Genomic DNA, 19642 nt, shown 5'->3' on the forward strand with positions numbered 1-19642 from the left:
GAAAAAAAAAAACAAAAACAGAAACACCAATATTGCATCAAATATACACAGCAACTAAAATTATTATATTCAGCTCTATTGCTTTCTATCAGAATATAACTTGTTGTTAAACTACATTTTGCTGTTGTCGGTTCCTTAAGGAGCACGTAATAGTCTTCAGATTAACACAAGAATTTTAAGCAAGCAATTTAGCCACATACTGTAAAATCATCCCATGCAGGTTATCTGTCTTTACCTTAAACAACAGCAGCAATCCATAAATGCATTTGCTAGCACATTAAAAAAAAAAAGAAAGAAAGAAAGAAATTCAGATTTCTGGAGAAAAGCCTTACCTTTCAAATAAATAACCTGTCCACAGATTTAGCAAAATCATTTCAAAAGCCAGGCCTTAAGCACTTTTAACAGCAATAAAATGCCGCTTTTAGACTTCCTGTTTATTGAAATATTAGTACAAGGGTTGGTTGTTTTTTTTTCTTTCTTTTTTTTTTTCCTTCAAGGCATTTTACCTGCGTTTTACTGCAGTTAAAAGCTGGGGCATGGCTAAATCCAAACACATAGACATAGATTTTTTTTTTTTTTTTAAAGAGTTAAAATTCTGGATATAGATTTAAAGCTATTTTACTTGCAGACATTTTTCTTTTTTTTTTTTTTTGGAGAAAGAATGAACTAGAGTAGCAGTCAAGTTCAGGTCCCTTAACCCTGCTTCAGCAAGTCTTCTGTTAAATTTGTTTAATATCCCTCTATTCCGGCAGTTGCTAGGCAAAGTTGTCTGAAAGATAATGATGTCTGGCCATCAGCTCCTCTCATTTAGAAATAACCATATATTAGCTAACAAGTCAGGAAAAAAATGCACTCTCACTCACACACAAAGCAAGCAGGCAGCGAAAGGAGGGGGATGGGAAGGGAAGAAGCAGAACAAGCCTTTATGTACACACATATATCGATGTATCTTTAAAGCAATCTCAAACAGGAAAACTGAACAAAATAGACAGTGAAATCATTACCTAGAGGCAAGCCCTTGTTTAGTAAGTGAGAACTTCCCATTGAAATATATGTCCAGTCTCTTTATAATGAGAACTTCAGGAAAATATTAAAAAAATCCTAAGCATATGGCGGCTACTTCTATTTTTCCCTGAAGTAACACACACACACACTCACACACTCACACACACACACACACACACACTCACACATACACAGCCCAAGTGCTGCTGTCTCTGAAAGTGGGAGAGGCATGCAGGCGGAGCATAGGGCAGACAAAATTAATCTCTTGTTTCCAGGCACAGAAGAGAAATGAAAAGGAAACGGGAGGGAGAAAGCAGAAATAGCTCAATTCTGCACCGTACCTTTGTCAGTTTCAACGGGGGAAGGGAGAGTGGGAGAGAGAAAAAAAATGGACCGAAACCCCAAAATTACTTTCGTAGTGTCATAAAATTGAGTAATCTAGCCGTATCCATTTTCAAACAACTGAGCTGTTAGCCATATACCTTTTTCAGCAATTGAGCAAGGTAAAAAGTTTCACAGTACAATTGCATTATGCATTTCCCCCCCCCCCCTTTTTTTTTAAATTTCCCCCAGTCAAACGCCTGCTCACATCCTTACAGTTTATTTTACAGTTTGGTTCAGGTTTTTTCCCCTTATAGGCTAATGCCAAAAAAATGCTCATTTTCCAAGGGACCCCAAGTGAATTGTAAATAAGAGAAATAACTATATCTTTGTTTACAGAGCCCTCTTTAATGGCTCAAACTGTAAAAGAGTGAAGGTCCAATTTTTTCTTCAGCTGAGCTAGTAAGAGCTAGCTGACTGATATGGGAATACCTTCAGAGTAACTGAAGGCAGACTTGGAACAAAATGTATGTGACTATCCAAATCCTGCTATTCTTCAACATCAAATAAGTTCCCATTAATTTCCATTAATTCGACAATGCCCGCTGGTCAGCGTGCTGTCGCTGGCCCCCCTTTGTGTTTCATCCACAGAGGATAAAAGTCTCCTCCATGTTGATCAAGGTGACAGCTGTCCAAACTCACTTCCCTTTCAGTCCAGCAACTGGCCTTGAAGTCAGTGGGACCAGTAACCAACTGAAAGAAGATAAAAATGACTTCATCTACAAATTTGAGCTTTGGATTGGGCCTGCAGTCAACTAAGGCCACAAGTTCACTGTAGTTTTTCATTTTTTTCTTGTTATTAAACTGCATTGGACCATGGCTCAGACCCTACATAAGGACTGACTGGATTTGACTCCAGGAGCTGGGAGTTGGTTTTGACCCACATTCTTTGCGATCCCTTGCCTTCTAGCTTTGTCTTACTAAACCTCAACCTAAAAACGACATTTTAAACAGACCACTCTCCCATCTCTATCTTATGTTCTAGTCAATAGTTTAAAAGTAAATTAAAATATAGCTCCAGTTAGCAAACCTGCTCTTGAGTCCCCTTGAGTCTAGTTTCTGAGGTTATAATATTTTTATTATTTAAAAAATGTTTCTCTTCAGCTACTTGTATGAAAAGCACACAAAATAAAGAAACAGACAAGCTGCCTATACAAGCAAAATTGTGAAACTGGTTATATGTAAAGTAAATAGACCTGAAAAACATTTTAAAAAACCCGCTCCCTTCTCTAATGCTTTTCATTTATAGGGATCAGAACTATTAAGTGTATAAACCGTATGAACCACATGTCAGACAGCAGCATGATTTTGACATTGGCAGTGTCCCTTTACAGCCCAAATGAAAAGACTTTGAACAGCAATCATGCAGTTATTAATGTTATTGTTGCTTACCGGGTCACCGCAGAACTATTCTAACTGGTCCCCAACGTCCTGTTTCCTATGGATTCAACCCCTACCCCCATACAACAATGGGAAACACAATGGCTCCCACAGCTAACTGAAATTGTCAGCATTAACCATGGACAGAGCAATGATGTCGCACATAATCCAGTCTTGCTGATATCTGAACAGCATGAGAAGATGCGGTGGTTACCTACTATAGGGGTCTTCTCCACTAGAAGCAAATTAACCATTATTGACACCGAATTTAAGTTACCCTTCTGCAAAGAGCCATAAAGTAATAACAAAAGTCATTCGAATGCTGTAAACCCTGTGTGAAGAAGCTTAATTACAAGTAATGGGCAACATGATACCTTTTGTTGCCACAGGCAAGGGAAACACGGATCCTGAATCTGACTGGGGGATGTGGGGAAGGTTCTGTCTCCGCTCAGAAAAGTTCAGGAGAGGTGGTGTCTAGCTTGTGAAATGGTTTGTTGCAGCTAGAATATCTGCTGGCTCTGAAAGCTTCTCTGCCTTTAACATCCAGCCTGGAATAAGTGAGCAATGAAAGGTTTTTAAAATGCATATAAACACCCCACAGGGCTATCACACTTATGGCCTGTGGGCTGACCCTGGCTCATGGAGGGGCCAGGAATTTGGAGTCAGGACATGCCACCAAAATCTGGGACACGGAGCCCTACTGGCAATCCATGTCGGTGGTGGGGTGAGTCACAGCTGTGTTAACTTCTGCGACCACTGCCACATCCAGCTCAGAAGAAGCCATGAGAGTCTAGATCCAGCCCTGGCCAAGAGGACAGGGACAGTCCTGCCATGGAACTGACTAGGTACACTTTGGATTATATCAGGGGCTCTCAAACTTCGTGATACCATGACCCCGTAAAATAATATATACATTCACGTGACAACCCCCCGCCCCATGATTAAAGCTATTGATTAAAGGCAGGGGTTTTCAACCTTTTTTGATTGGTGTACCTCCTGCAGCCGGTCGAGAAGCAGGGAGTCTGCTGGGGGCCGGCTGACAAGCGTACGAGGAGGAGTCCCCCACAAGCCCATGCGGACCGCAGTGGCCAAACAGGAAGTGCTGGGGGCACATGGCAGTGGAAGCGGTGCAAAGTGCTGGATGGCGGTGGCGGCCCTGCCCCTTGCTTCTCCGTGTCACTGCCAAGTACCCCTTGGGGCTTTCCCAAGTACCCCCAGGAGGCAGTTTGCAGCCCCCTTTTAAGGAAGTTTGTGACCCCCTTTTAAGTTGCTCACGACCCCCTAGGGGAACACAACTCACAATTTGAGAACCTCTGTATTATATGCAACCCCCCCCCCAAAAAAAAACCCCAAAAGAAACAAAAAAACCCATTGATAAGGTTCTGGTCAAGCACTCAGAAGTTAAGAAAAGCAAACATAAAGGTCGTCGCTGCTCCCTCATATGCATGCATTATGGGACAGTCTTTAATTATACAATCACGTTTTTTTCCCAGAGGGCCCCGGCTCACTCAGTGCTCAAGATGTTCGATGCATGGCCTCAGGTCTTATTTACTGCATACCTTTCAAACGCTGCTCTAATTACATCATTATTATTTACCTCAGGAGCCTTTCTATGGTGTTCATCATGACAATGTGAGAGTGTTTCACTAATAGGACTGAAGATTATTTCACCCCCCCTCTGAGATCCTCATCTCACAAACAGGGAACAAAGTACAGACAAAGTAAACAATACACACCAATTTAGGGTGCTCAGTTTGAAGCCCCAATTCCTGATTCTTCTGAGTACTGAGCATTATGCAGCTGTGTATATGTTGAAAGTATGACTCGCATGACTTTACTGAGGTCCCATTACTGTGGACACCCAGAAATTGCACAAATCAGGCTCTAGTGTCTTAGGTCAGGCAACCAGAAAATAAGGAATGGGCAATTTGTGGTCACCTATGAAAAGTTTAAGTGACTTGACAGGAATCATTCAACTGCCTTGACCATGAGACTATCTTCCTTCTCTAGTACTATACATCAGAGGTCAGCAACCTTTCAGAGCAGTGGGTCATCAATTGCAACCTGTCCATTGGTGGGCTGCCATTCCCCTCCTAGCAGCCCTTTCCACAGTGGGCGGTTCCAGGCTGCCTGTTGCCACCCACATCATGCATCACTAATCCCCCTGCCCAATAGCAGTGGGGAGGGCTGCACAGCGTGGCATGTGCGGTAGGGTATGTACAACAGCACATCAGTGGCACACTGCAGGGCAGAGATGGAAGATGTGCTGGACCAACTGCTCACCAACACTCTTCCATGCTACTGTAGGCCAGTTCCAAGCACTTCTCAACTGGATTTGGCCCACATACCACAGACTGCCAACCCCTCCTCTATGTATTCAAGTACATACCTTTCTACTTCAACAAATGGAGCAGAATCCTACAGTTTCTTTCAACACACAATCCTGATTCATCCTTAAAGCAAGATCCTTCTTGTGCACTTAAAGCATAGTCTTATGGGGGGGGGGGGGGAACTAAGTAATCAAGTAATTAAAGACTGTCTCATAGTGCATACACAAAAGGCAGAATTAGGGTTGCGCAGACAGCTTTAATTCTGGCATTTCCTATCTTTGGAGCACTTGACTTTGGAATCTTAATAATACTCTTCTAACTTAGATAATTGGGTGTGCAATTTCCTAGGTTGATGAAAAACAAAACTGAAAAAAAGCCCAACCATTCCAGCATGTGGCATTAGATTAAGACCCTGTGGCTCATCAGCAGGGCAGGAACCTTTACATTAACTCAGACGTTTGCCATTTAAACTAACGAAAGAAGGCACTGACAGTAGTAGTGGGATGTCATCCTCTATGTGGACTAGCACGAGAAAGGGGTGGGATATTTTCCTAACAGGTTTCACTGAAGTTTTCTGACAGCAGAGGAGTAGTGAGTCAGAAATATACTCCACCCTTTACAGGGAAATGCATTGTGGATGGAACAGATACTACTGCCCATCCCCTGCAAGTGTTACCCTTTCTGCCCCATCCTAGTCTTGTCCATTCTCCATCCCTCACTATCTGTCCCACTCCCATTTCCCCCCTCATTCTCCACTCTTCAGGATTCATGTCTCACGTCCAGTCTCCTTGCCAGGCAATGTTATTTCCATCTCTTCATCCCCAAACTTTTGGTTCCCAATTCCTTGGTCACCCGGTTCCCTGCTCACAGATCCCCTCCCCACCTGGTTCCCTCCCACTTCAAAGCCTCCAGCCAGCCCCCATTCACAATCCTATCCCCACTGGCTTCCAGGCCGCATCTACCTCCTTATCAATCCTAGTAATCCACAGAGCTCCTTATCCACATCTCCTTGCCCAGCCATCCCCACTTCTCTCCTTGCATGCCAGCTCCTTGTATTTTTCCTCCTTCACCAGCTTCCTCCTTTCCACTCTCTCTCAGTCCCAGTCTGCTTGTCAAGGTAGTCCTAAGTCCACCCATCAACTCACAGTACCAGTTCCTCTGCCAACCTCCCAGCCCAATTTTGCCTGAGAGATACCCATTATGGGGAATTTCTACCCAAGTGATTCAAGTTAAGAAAGTTATAACTGTTACCAGGGTATTAATAATGGGAACTGTCAGCTGACCTGAAGAGTTGTAGCACTACCAGCCCTGTCTATCATGATAATGACGGCAGAAGTTATCGAGACCTAGGATACAGTATGTAAGCACAAGATGCCTGCAAAGATTTCTGAGAAGGCACTTGTCTTGAGGCTGTCAAACCCCTCACTCATGTCAATGGGGGCAGTCAGAGAGCCACAATGCACACGAGATAAAATAATCGAGCAAAACCTTTGGTAGATCAAACTTGCAGAGGTTCCAGCCTCCAAATGAGATAAAAAGCATGTTTAAAGACTGATGCTTTTGATAATGCAGCACATTTATTCCCCAAAAATAAGAAATATTCCCCCCCCAAATCTCCAATATTTTATATCATAAACAAATTAAATGTATATTTTAGGAACCCCCCCCCAAAAAACAGTGAGTTCATTTTTTTCCTCCATTGTTAATTATGAATTAAAGTTAGAAGAAAACAGATACAATAATACATTCAAAATTAAAACAGGCAAATATATGAATCATGTCTTCCCACAGCTACAATCAGGCAGAATTCATTATTAAAATATATCTAAAAGAGGTGAGATAAGTAAATTCTTTTCCTCAAAAAGCAGCTTAGGAGGAGGATGGAAAACTAAAGATTTTGTCAAGATCTACTGCCAGGCTGGGTCAGCTGACTTGCATAATGCAGTACACACTAAACTGTATGTGGAAGGGATCTATGAAGAATACAATTAACTCACATAATGGCCGTGCACTTCAAGGCCTAATGATTTGCTTGGACCAAAGCTGTAACCGTGGATCTATTTGAATCATAAATAGCTGTTATCTTTTCTGGAATCTTTTCCCTTTTTTTCTGCGTGCAAGTCAGAGGGGAGGATTTATTATTTTAATCGTTTGACAAACTTTAATTGCCCTGTCAGTTTAGAACCGATTTTGGAACGCTTAACGCTTCAAACAGAAACCAGTGCTTGGAATGGAAAGATTTTTCTTACAGTGCAGCGTGGCAAATGAAAAGTGACCCTGTCATCTCTTTCCAAAAATAAAACACCAGGTTTGTCTCTGCAGCGCGGCACTGGAAATGCAGGCTTGAGAACTCAGTTCCCTCCTGGTGAGAAGCGTACATGCACACACACGCACACACACAATTGTAGATTACATTGATTTAAAAGTAGCAACCTACATTCTAAGGGCACGAGAAGAAAAATGAAAACATATCAAGATTTGATTAGATGAAAATATAACAAATTTAGTTTGTATGTGTGTATTTGTAATTCAGGGCCTGCTTCTGCTCTTATGAAAGTCACATTGCAAAAGCTCCTCTAGACCCTACTGGAAGTAAGACTGGGCCCTTAATTATCCAGGGAAGTGCTACTCACATGTAGCTTCTGGCTTTCAACACAGAGTACTCTTGGTCTTGTTATTAAGAGGAAGTGAATTTGTTGAACATTTGTCTTTGCCAGCCACATATTCCATGTCAGCTCTAAATTAATCAAAGTTACACTGCTTTCTCCTCTGTGAGTTGATAGGTTGGTAGGATGATTAGAGATAATTATAATAACTGCACCTTTAAATGTTAGGCTCCTAAGCAATTTAAAAACCACACCACAAAGGGACAGACAATAAGATTATAACCCTTTGTAAGCATGTTCTGTGCTTCAAAATTGTTGCATGACAGGTAAATACTACAGAAATAGGCATTTCAGAAGCACCTATTAGATAGGTTTCACAAGTAATTCACTTTAGCTTGGTATAGTGACACATCCAGTCTGATGACCACATTGTGAGCCAGGATCGCAGGAATCCATTGTGGCCACAAGCACAGGTGACCGGTAGGTGGGGCACCTGCCCCCCCCCCCAGCTGACTGGCCCCTGACTTGGCACTGCTCAGGACCGAGCAGTTTTTATTGCTGTGTGGGCCAGCAACGTGTTTTGGGCGGGGGGGGGGGAGGTACTAAGCCGCGGCACAGAAGTATATAAGTGGATATGGGGCTTTTGGTCTGCCCCTGCCATCCGCCGACAAATTGTGCCCCCCCAGACTCAGGAGGCATCGGTCACCCCTGGCCACAAGTGAAGGATTCTGGGTTTCCACAGCAGCCCTCTGCAGCTCAGTCTCAGCTCCCTGGCATTTCGGATTTCCCCAGCGGGCTCCTAACTCAGGGGGCTCTGTAGTCAAGAAAAGACTTCTGGGAAAAATTCAGCTAGATTCTTACTTTATTAGCTTTCCCACTGCATTTGTGCAGGGTGCCAGCAAGGGCCAAGAGAAAATGGCTCATATGCGTTCCCCAAGCCAGTTTGATCCCTACCATTTTGCACTTGCAGCTATTTTAATGGCATTTATATATGAACAAAGAACAGAACAATAAGAACATTGAGGCAAATAAAGATACGTATCAAATAACAGCCATAGTAAGAAAGAAAATAATGGTTGTTGTAACATTAAAGCTATGGTACATTAAGTGCAATGTAACCATACCAGAAGGAACTGGCAGACAGGTATAGAATATTTATGTTACCGGAGCCTTTCTGATTGGCAATATGGACATGAAACTAAAATGAGGAATATTTAATAGCACAATCAAATCTGATAATAACAATTAAAATTCAATAATGGATTTTTACGAGTGAAATGAGATAACAGCTTCAGTGGGGTTACATGACTGGGTAAATGTTGTTCTGAAGTGGAACTGTTGTTTCATGGAGGGAGGGGAGTGTGGTACAAAATATTATGACGGGGGAGTGATCTAAGTGAGGATAAGTTGGCTTGGCGAACAGATGGAGTATTCAATAACAGGAGGTTATTAATACTGCAGTTTGGTATGCTCTACACCGCTTCAGGAGGGGACTCTCAGGCTTGCTCTTTTCTGTGTGTAGGCAGGTTAACAATCTATACCTGCTCACATAATGCTCTTTTTTTTCCTGGGTAAGTTTCCACAGCGCAAAATTTCGTACTTTCTGAGACAACATTAAAGGCCAGATCCTTAGGCATGGCAGCGCCGGCTTTCAAGAGATGCATGATAACTACTGAGAGGCTAAATTTTATAGATGCATGTCAAAAATTAATATTAAATAGCCAATGGTTTGTTAAGTGCCAGTGATGCATCAATTCATCCCTGATGAAAGAAAGAATCCCCATGCACTTTAAAGGTTTTTAGAGCTTTTCTTACTTAAAAATAATGTTTTGTTTTTTCCCAAGAGCTTGTATAAATATCAGATCAGACGCACTTTTGCCTAAGCCTTTAGTTTGTATTTTTTAAGCCCTCCTCTCATCCTTTCCACCCCCAAGCTGAAGAAGGGAATCTAGCCTGACGCCTAGGACACTGAAACCCCCAGGAGAGAAGGAAAGGGAAAACAAAACAACTGAAGAGAATGGGGCTTGGACTATCTCTGCGGGAAACAATGTTGTTTCTGTTCGGGAGAGTCAAACTCCTTTTTACCTAGACTTCAGTATTTTCTTCTCCTTTCTCCCCTGTACTGCTTTCAGTGCTCTAGTTTGGGACTATGAGAAGAAGAATATATATTTTTTGGAATATGAGAGAAGCCAAGATCAAATTGAGCGAGTCCAGTTAAACTTGCAACCCCCATTTACCTTCCATACTCTCACTATCTTTTCCTCGGGGTTACTGACACGTCAGCTATATTTCAGACTCTCCGACAATTATTTATACATTTGCTGAAAAAGAGAAATGATTACAAAAATGGAACATTTCCTCCGAAATCGATAACAACTATAATAATACTTCCCTGTACTGCATTCTGATAATTCCTATACGGCATCGTCTGATTTCTCCAATGTTTGTTTAATTCAAGCGCTACCTACTAAAATGTTTAACTATGTTTCAACATTAGTGATACTGGATTTTTCCAGACCATGTGCACAAGTTTGGAGGTTTCTTTGGAATCAGTTTTTCTTGCATATGATGTAAGGAGGCCATATATTGTTTAAAAGGCGTCTATCTGTTAACAGCTGCAGGTCTGAATTAAGCACTTGGTTTATTACCTGCAGAACATCTAATCAAAAGGGCATGACCTTGAGGCAGTCTCAAATGAGTTGGATTAGGGTTCTGTATAGTCAGTAGATGCATTTTTTCGGAAAGTAGTCGAAGAAAAACATTTCATACGCTGTAGTTTGTGACTGATCCATACATCCTGTGATTTTTAAAGTAAAGAAAGGGGTTCTAAAATGTTGTTGGTATTTGCAATGATATTTATTTCAGAAACGATTTCCCTTTGTTGAACTCTTGTACAGCTTTCCTCATTCTGCTGCAAGTATCATTGCTGGACCTTTTACACATGCTTTTTTCTTTGCTGAGTTGTAAAACTTGAACTGTTCATACGAGTATTAAATACAATGATTTCAAAGTTTCTGCAATTTTAAGACATTCATAAACATTCTGAAATCATAAAGTTTAATATTAGTTTCTCAATGAAATATAAATTTTATAGATAATCTTAGAAATCCCATTGACATGTCTCATAAGTAGTTCTTCCAAGAGTAAAAGGAACTGGTGGACAAAGCAGGCCTTTAAATTGTAGTATTAAAGTTTTCATGAAATACATTTTGGAAAAAAAAGTCAAGGAAAATATTTTTGTTTGGATTTGACATTTCCATAATACTGTTTTTCCAGACACTGGAAAAATGTGCTAATGTAGGGACATATAAAATAAAACAGCTTATTATTAAAAATTAAACTGAGCAATCTGTTTATCTGAGTTCATCGTTTGACCTACAAGGAATGCAGAAGTAAACTAACAGCACACATGGTGGAAGGTGAAATATGATTAATGTTTTTTCAGTTGCAAAATTTAAAGATATTATGTATAGCAATTTCCCTTTAAAAATTAAATCATGGCTTTCTTCAATAAGCCAAAACTGTTTTCTTGAGATTTTCTTATCGCTTACATAAGCCCAGTGGAACTTGATGGTTTCTTCCTATACTCAGGAAATTAGGAGTTCTCCATGTAGATAATGACAAATAAAGAACAGAGGATAACTTCCTTCTTTGTGAAACCTCCTTCCTCCATGGAAGTTAAGTTTTCTGGTTGCTATGAAAAAGAAAAGCCCCTTAGGACAGACTTTGAGAGGTTCTAAAGATGAATTTCTAAGGAGAAAAAAACTGAGGAACAATTAAGAGATCCATGAATTCTTCAGCAAGACATACTAGCTGTAAGAAAAGCCAATATGAGGTCCAGATAAAACAGATGGACTCTGGCTAACTACAGAATTAAAGAAGCAGATTAAAATTTCATTTGATGAAGTTCAGCTGTCTCGAAAAAGTAAAACAAATATGAGTATAAAGAAAATGTGGGTTCACTCCCTTTTCAAAGATGCCATGACTATGTCTAAGATTTAGTACACACCCTGGAGACTATGCTGGAAATAATAATGGCTATTCAGAATTTGAAAACTTGCGCTGTGCCAGATGAACAGAAGAGCGGAGTTATGCTTCATTAAAATCAGTGAATTCAAAATTCCCTGATGCGATAGTAGCTGCATCATTAAGGGTCTCCACCCAAGATCTTCCCCTCTTTGCAAAAGGGTTAAAAAACACAGGGTGAGTTTACAGTTAAATCATCTAGATTTCTTGGTTCCTATGGAGTAAAAGGAATCAATTCCCTGATTAAACCCTCCTATTGGCTGAGATTATTATAGATTCAGTCGAAAAGAACCATCTCCAGGAAGGCTTGTGGACAAAGAGAATGAGAGAATATGGCTGGATGGGAGAAGAAAATTATAGAGTTCCAGGCCTGGATGACATCCATTACCCATCTGTTCATAGTGGAACAAGTCCAGACCCAAAGATACAGCTGAAGCCTGCCTCATATGGCTCAGTCCCTTCTGGGCTGGCAATGCTTTTTTAAGACTTGGCACAGATGAGAAGCAGTACTTCCAACGCTACCTGTGTCCAGAGGTGAAGCAGCCTATGGATCTAAAAGACCACAAGGTAGCTGTACTCCAGTGTTTCCTAGGAAGTTTCTACCACTGAGAGAACCTCTTTTCTCCTTCTTCTGTCTTAGACAACGGAGCTTGTTCAAATCTATCAGCTGCCAAGGCAGAACACTGAGGCCATGGGTGCTAGTATGGCCCTCCAAGAACCAAAATCAGACAATAAAGGAAAAATGTGTACAGGTTGCTTCCTTAGTCATGTTAGTATGACCATCAAACCAATATCAAGTGGATATTTGGCAAGAATAATTGAATTAGAAAACTGGATAAGACATAATGATGGGAAATACTCCAATAAAACAATTTTAATACCAGCCTATTGAGGGTTTAGTTGCATGGGGCTAGATTCTGGCACGCTTGTGTGAAGTATTAAACTACTTCAAGTATACAATGAACAGGACTAATACTGGAGTAATATTAAAATAAAACGGACAATAAGTGATCAAATAAAATTGACAGGGTCAGTAACATACTGATTCATTTTCAAGGTTTCTTTTTTTTTTTTTTTTTAAATGATCATCTAAAACATTTGCTCTTTGTGATGCTGCCTTCTATACACACCTAAATAGCGAGTAAAATGATTAATAAGACCAGGAAAGAAATAAATCCCACTTGAAAACATTAAACAGATTGTATCAAGTTTGTAATTGGCTATAATGACTCTAGGAGCCACTTCCTGTTTGAAGTTTGCTCACAGTGGTTGTTTAAGAACTGTTACAGTCTAATACAGGGGTAGGCAACCCCCGGCATGGGTGCCAGAGCATGGCACTCAAAGGCAGTTTGCTTGGCACATGTGCCTCTGGCAGATGGAGGGAAGGGGCTGGGGCTGCCTGCCACAAAAAGGATCAGGCCCCTTGCAGCTCCCCCACCGTCTGCCCCTGGCATGCCAACATTTTTCAAGTTGAAGTTGCGGGTGTTTTTGGCACTCTACCCAAAACCACTGCCAACTCCTGATCTAATGAGTGGCCCGTGTGAACTGAGTAAGTAACCTCATGAAAAGACCTTACTGAGATATGTCTGTAAGTTAATTTGGAATGTATGGATCACAGACCTGAGGAAGGGTACTTAATGCTTGAAAGCTAACTATACAACTGGTCCAAGAAAACATATCATAAAAAAATCCTTGCCTCTTAGACCTTTCCTGGCCCATCATGACCACAACAACTTTCCAATCCCAATCCTACCATAAATTCATTGGCAGATTTAACAGCAGTTGAGGAGTCAGTGGATGTTACTAGCTAAATTCAGAAGCAATGTGTAACATCAGCATAACTTACATTCCCTTACATCAACTCAGACTCATTTTGCCTATTCCTAAGGTAACCTACTTTGGTCAAATTCAAGTGCCTGGAGACAGAAGCAGATCAACTTATAGCAAGCTTGGGATACTTTTGAATTTGCCTGGACAATGCATTATCATACCACTCATGGAAGTAGTCCCTTAAGTTAGAACCAAGGATCATTGGCTCAGAAATGTGAGGAAGTCTGTACTTGCTCATCTGATGATTATGCATGAAAAGAATGGAGGAACGCTACAAAAATAATCAAGCATAACAAAAGTGAGTCCACGAAATAATGACACAATAATAGCTTACTGGACGTGTCTACACATGCATAGTAATGCTGAGAAATAAACTCTGGAGCTTATTGTGCCAGAGTTTATTGCACCCAGGAATCATGTACACACATGAGCCCAGGGCCACAGCCCGTTGAGTTGGGCCAGGGCAGCCTGCCAACTGCTCTGACCTGGGCGAGTCAGCCTGCTAGCCTGGGGCTGCTCCAGCCTAGTTCAACCTGCTTCAGAGGGGCTGGCTGGGACACAAAGGTGCTGCAGTGTGGGGCTAACTGGCAGGCAACCCCTGCACTGAAGCACCCTCGTGCCCCTACCAACCATGTCAGTGTCTATACATGTACTGCTGTGGAGTAAAAAACTCTGCAGCACGATAGTACTTGTAAATAAGAGAAAAGAGTTCATTAGTTTCCTGTGGCCTAATGGGGCCGCACATGTAGACACGAGATACTACTGCAGAGCTAATTAGTTGACTTTGCAGTAAACGTTTAGTGTAGACATGTCCACTGTGCAAGATATGTGTATTGAACATTTCATCTCAGACTAACAGAAAGCTTTATAATTTACTTCTCAAGGGCAGAACTGGCAGCTGCATTTTTGGAAATAACAGCAAAACCACACATATCCAGCTGATATGCTGGATCAGTCTGACCTTAGGAAAATACCATACTATATGCAATACTTCTACATACGATACTGAGGTGAATTCCTCCACTTTGTAAAAAAATATATTTTTGGATTTTTATTGACTGCAGAGGATCAGAATCTTTATTTTCGTCTCTTTTCAAAGCAATCATCTCCTAGCAACGCAGTGCCCAATCTGAGATAACATTTCTAGCCTGACAGTGCCCCCTAACATCAGGCTGAGGAAATGGATCAGCACTGAGTCAAAGGTGACCTTCCATGAATCAGCGACCACTTCCTGAAACATGCAACATTCTTTCTGGTGGCCTCTCTTCCTTTTCAAGCACTGATTGATCAAACCCAACCCTGTATTTAAATCTGATTAAATTACAGCCTCAGGGCCTATGGATTCAGAATATGGCCTATAATTTTACAGCTACCTTTAATAATTCAAAGGTTGCAGTAGATGCATGAGCGATGTATATGTTGGTAGGTAATACATCTGGCACGGTGACATGATAGTCTTTTAATTATTTAAAACACCAGTAAAACCCATCCAGAAACAATTATTTCACGTATTTAGTAAGCTGCAGTAGAAATAATGACTACTAAATCTGTTTGTGCTTACTGATTCATATTTAAGTACTTCTTAACTCTTCTTAAAACTGTGCATTTATCAAAGAAGATAAAACATAATATATAATAAAAATGAGAGCCTTGGTCAACTGCCCCTCGGCCCCCCCACCCCAAATTCAGAGCAAAGCAAAACAAGTGGGCACTGGTAAGAGTTGAGTAGACAGTTATAACTCATGGAAGGTGCTTCATTTGGAGAGTTACACAACAATGGTAAGCTATATTTGATGACTTTGGAATAAAAAGAAAGCATTACAATATCATTGATACAAGACAGTCTAAAAACATTATTGTTTGTGTGTATACACATATAACATAAAATACTTGATTATTTTATGCACCTCCCCATCCCAAGTGCTTATTAAGCTCAAAAGTTAAATACTTTAAGAGCAAACGCTGTCCTAGACAGTCTATGCTTGCGTAATTTTTCTTAGGAATAAATAAAAGGAGAAGCATGTGCGACCTTATCTACCTATCCTCCTGGGTTCAGTCTCAAATGCTGAAAAGGATGCTATGAGAAATGCTTATTGCTATACAAGGTCTCTAAGATGCAATTAAAAACTAAAAAACAATTTACAACCTGGTACTTTACCTCTATGTCTTCTACATACATTGATAAAACAGCTTTTGGTTGCTGAATAAGGTAACAAAAAAGCTAAATCAATTGCAGTCTATACAAAAAATAGGGCCTGCTCCTGCCACCCTGCTCCTGCCACTTTTGTCGATTAGTACCCTGTAAAGAAAATAGCTCCTTTGTATAAGAGATCACTGATACTAATAGATTTACTAAGAATAAACTTTGTATGTATTGCCAAACACTCTGTAGTATACCGCATTACACAATAAACCAGTGAATGAAGCATATCAGTGCTGCCATTAAGATAAGAAGTGTTACTTAATCTTAAATTTATTATTGGAGACGCTTTCTCAGGACCTTTGTACATTTAAGGAAGAAACTGTTGCTGGGATATTGCTTTCATTAAACGGTTTGCAGAGCACTTGTCCTTACCCTGACTCAGACCATCGACACAGCAATGCAGCGTTTGACAGGACTAGTTTCTTGCATTAATGCCCTTCCAGAATCTTGAAACAGCTATCATGATGCCCAATATTAGTAGTAGCAGGTAGGGCAGGCACTGCATTGTGGAATGAATCTCAGAGGCTTGCAGACCAGTTCCCGCTGCAGTGCTTGTGGTTGGGATACGCACAAGTGAAAACCCACAGCGGAGTGTATTACTTCTGAGAGATCTAAACCTGGCTCCAGGGCCATGTCCACATGAGCACAGACATTTATTTCCCTGGGGACAAGTAGCAGCGGTGTACCTTGTGTTGCTGCTACTTGTCCTCGGGGAACGCCCATGTCATGCATCCTCTGGCGGGTTACCCCGGGTGGGGTAGGTGGGGTGCCAGGAACTGCTGACAACAGCAGCCTTACTAGGGTCCTGGGGGCTTCAGGGAGCTGCAACTACGGCACTCCTGCAGTTGGGAGCCTGGCCAGCAGCCAGACTGTGGCTCCAGCCCACCAGGCTCTGGTTTTGGGCAATGAGCACTGCTGCCATGTGTGTTGCTCCACCTTTTTTTGACGTGGTTTTTTTTTGAGCCAGGATCTCCCGGGGTCAACCCCCCAACACACACGCCACACACACACACACACACACACACACACACACACACACACACACACACACTTCAAGGTAGCAGTGCAGGGAATGCCTGCATGTGCGGTGTGTTGCGTCGCAGGTAGGTCTGTGGTGCCACATACCGCACATCCATGCTCGTCTGGCTGTAGCCCAGGTGTTTTACCTGTCTTTAAAACTAACACTTGCTAACATGAACACCTAAAACAGCTATTGTACATGGATGTGAGGTTTTGTGTGAAGTGCTGCAAGCTGAAAGTGTTCCAAACAATAGTTTCTTATAGTAGTTTTCTGCCTAGTGTAGAGAGAGCTCTCCTAAGAACCGAAAGCCAGGACGGAAATCTAGTATTCAAAATGCAGTAAAGGTCCGGCCTGCTAGAAACAAAGATTTACAATACATTTTAAAAATGATTATAGTTTTTAAGACAAACTAGGGATTGCTTTTCGCTTCTGTGGACAGGTGCAGCCACTGCACCATGCTAGCTCACTTACTCTTTGCCCTTCTCTTATTTACTTCATCACTAAAAACCTGATTTCCTTTGAAATGCACGTTGCATAAAAAAGCAAAGCAATACATCTCCTAGGCATTCTGTGAAAACTGTTATTTATTTGGATGCATCCACTTGAAATCTGTATGCAAGGTCCCAAAAATAAATTATTAAGCAGTTAAAATCAACGACACCAATGCAATCTAACAAAGATTTAGTTTGCAAAGATAATGACCAAAGATTTAATTTTAAGCAGCTTGTTTTTGAGAACTTCTAAAGTCTCATTAGCTATTAGCCCAAAACTGCTCCTTTTCCATTTCAAATTCTCCTGGCCCTGTGTGTGCTGAAATCCAGAAGCACTGAACACTTACTGATTTGAGAATCAGTTTGTTAATTTGTATGAGTTTAGGTACCAAAGTGTGTGATCACAGTGCATGCTTGTATGGCACAACAGGAGAAGCAAAGTTCAGCAAACAGACATATGTGCCCAAAAAGGAAATGCAAGCATGACTGGGGATAGGCTTGATTTTGATTAGATTATTTGATATGCATTACCATAATGTGAACAATTCAAGCGATGTTACTGATGTGACTTACCTTACTGATATGTGAAATGTTGACGCTTACTTGGTAAATAGTAGAGGCTCCTAACTATAGTGATAAGTGCGTGGTATATATAGCAAGCAGAGAGATGACTATATTAGCTTTTCCTGCAATGAAGTAGGAGATGTGGAAATGAGGAGAAACAGTTTGAATATGATTGTACTGTGCTGATCACTAACTAAAGTGGCTTCTGAGACCCATGACCCAGAAAGGTTAAAGTTTATGACTTTCCCAGAGGCTGCACCTACATGATTACCATTACAGAGCAAGCTATAGCAGAAAGAACTATAACAGGCGAGGACTGAGCAATAATTCATGGAGATAATAAATAGTTGGTATAAGAAAAAATGATTCTGCTCAAACAGAGTAGTTTGATCCTTTTACCTTTTATGTTTAATTCATAACTTCCCTCTTAATTTTTAGTGGTTGGAGAAGAGGGAGGATTTTTTGTGGTCATAAAACTAGAGCTGGAGCCAAGCATTCTCAATCTAGTCTTGAACCTCTCCCAAACAAAAATTTCCAATTGTACTAAAATCTATAGAGGTTTTGTGATGTGGACAGATGTCTATGAGGAACTAGGCTGAGGTCATCTAACTCATTTCATTTATGACCCATGTCTGGTGTGAAACCTAGTCTCTGGCTTTTTTAAAAAATTGAAAAAGGGAAAATATGAATAAATCATTGGCTTCACAGAAAATTAACCAGGACATATTTTCTAATCTACACACAGTTCTATTACAGAAGACCAACACACTTTTCGCAGAACAGAGGTATTTTTGGTCATTCGTAAGTATTACTTCTCACAGTAATTATTCTCTCTGGGCTTTCCATGTAATCACACACTGTTAAAAGGTAATTGTCTATTATTTCCCAAACACCTAACCAACAAAATTATAAAGTATTCATACATAAATCACATTTCCAAGCCAGTTTTTACAGTACTAATTGAGTTAAATTGCTCTAAGTTGGACACATTTTACATAAACCATATTTCTCACTGAACATTTTTCAATTACTCATTTCTTAAAACTTCCAAAGGTAAATGCCATGCTGATACTAACATCATTTGTACTGCTAGAAGGAAAGATAACATTGGGTCCAGCAAAGCTGGAGGTAAAATACCACAATGGACAGGAAATATTCCCGGTGCGTACACGCGTGGAACAACTGGCTCCTGTGGGCACTGACTACACACTGCTGGGCACAAAGTTAATATGGAGGAGACTCCATATTCCTTTGTTAGAATCAATTCATCTCAGTTCTACACTATTCAGTCAATGTGTTTTACAGCCAGAGCTATCTGCCCCCTAGCTCTCCTTCCCCTTTAGAAAAAAAAACCTGTCAAAGGAACTTGCCTTTGAATCCTTATATTTGTTGCAAATGTGGCTCTATTTTTTTTTAAGCAGCTGTATTGATCTGATACTACATTTTTGGAATCTTTTTTCCCCTTTTGGTGGCTGCAGGGGAGTCTGAATTTCTACATATAATTTCAATCCATTGTTCTGATCACCAGTGTTTGCTTTCAGCTCTAAAAAAAGGTTTTGGACAGGAACATTAGTAGCTTCCATTTGCCCTGTGGCAAATGGGGGAAATATGTCAATGTGAATTATTGTACTGTCTCTATAGATCAAGACTTCTCTTCGTACTTTTAAAATTCCACTAACAGAAACAATTGTTTTGAGCATTTGCTCTGTTTCCTGGTACACTGTAATCAAGTAGGACACTAGAATGAACTAGTGCTAAAATGCTGTGTTTCACAGTAGCTTTTGTCATCTTATAGTGTTCGGGGA

The 19642-nt window shown here is 40.8% G+C and overlaps 1 protein-coding gene across 12 annotated transcripts in view; it reads right to left on the bottom strand.

The window, feature by feature from the left end:
* CTBP1 (C-terminal binding protein 1) overlaps window positions 1–19642 on the bottom strand; it is a 430675-nt gene that overhangs the window by 86559 nt on the left and 324474 nt on the right. The window contains exon 1 of one of the 12 annotated variants that reach the window (XM_059721472.1): window positions 1005–1196. The exons of 7 other annotated variants lie outside the window; for them this stretch is intronic. Coding sequence is in view for 1 of the 5 variants with exons in the window: in XM_019478531.2 (XP_019334076.1) it covers window positions 1005–1044 (40 nt within the window). In the remaining 4 variants the exon portion in view is untranslated. Of the gene's footprint in view, window positions 1–332; window positions 837–1004; window positions 1197–19642 lie in introns of those variants that run through there. 4 more of the 12 variants (XM_019478531.2, XM_006276387.4, XM_059721473.1 and 1 more) reach the window with 4 other exon arrangements.

This window comes from Alligator mississippiensis, chromosome 2, assembly GCF_030867095.1.
Source record: "Alligator mississippiensis isolate rAllMis1 chromosome 2, rAllMis1, whole genome shotgun sequence".
NCBI lineage: Eukaryota > Metazoa > Chordata > Crocodylia > Alligatoridae > Alligator > Alligator mississippiensis.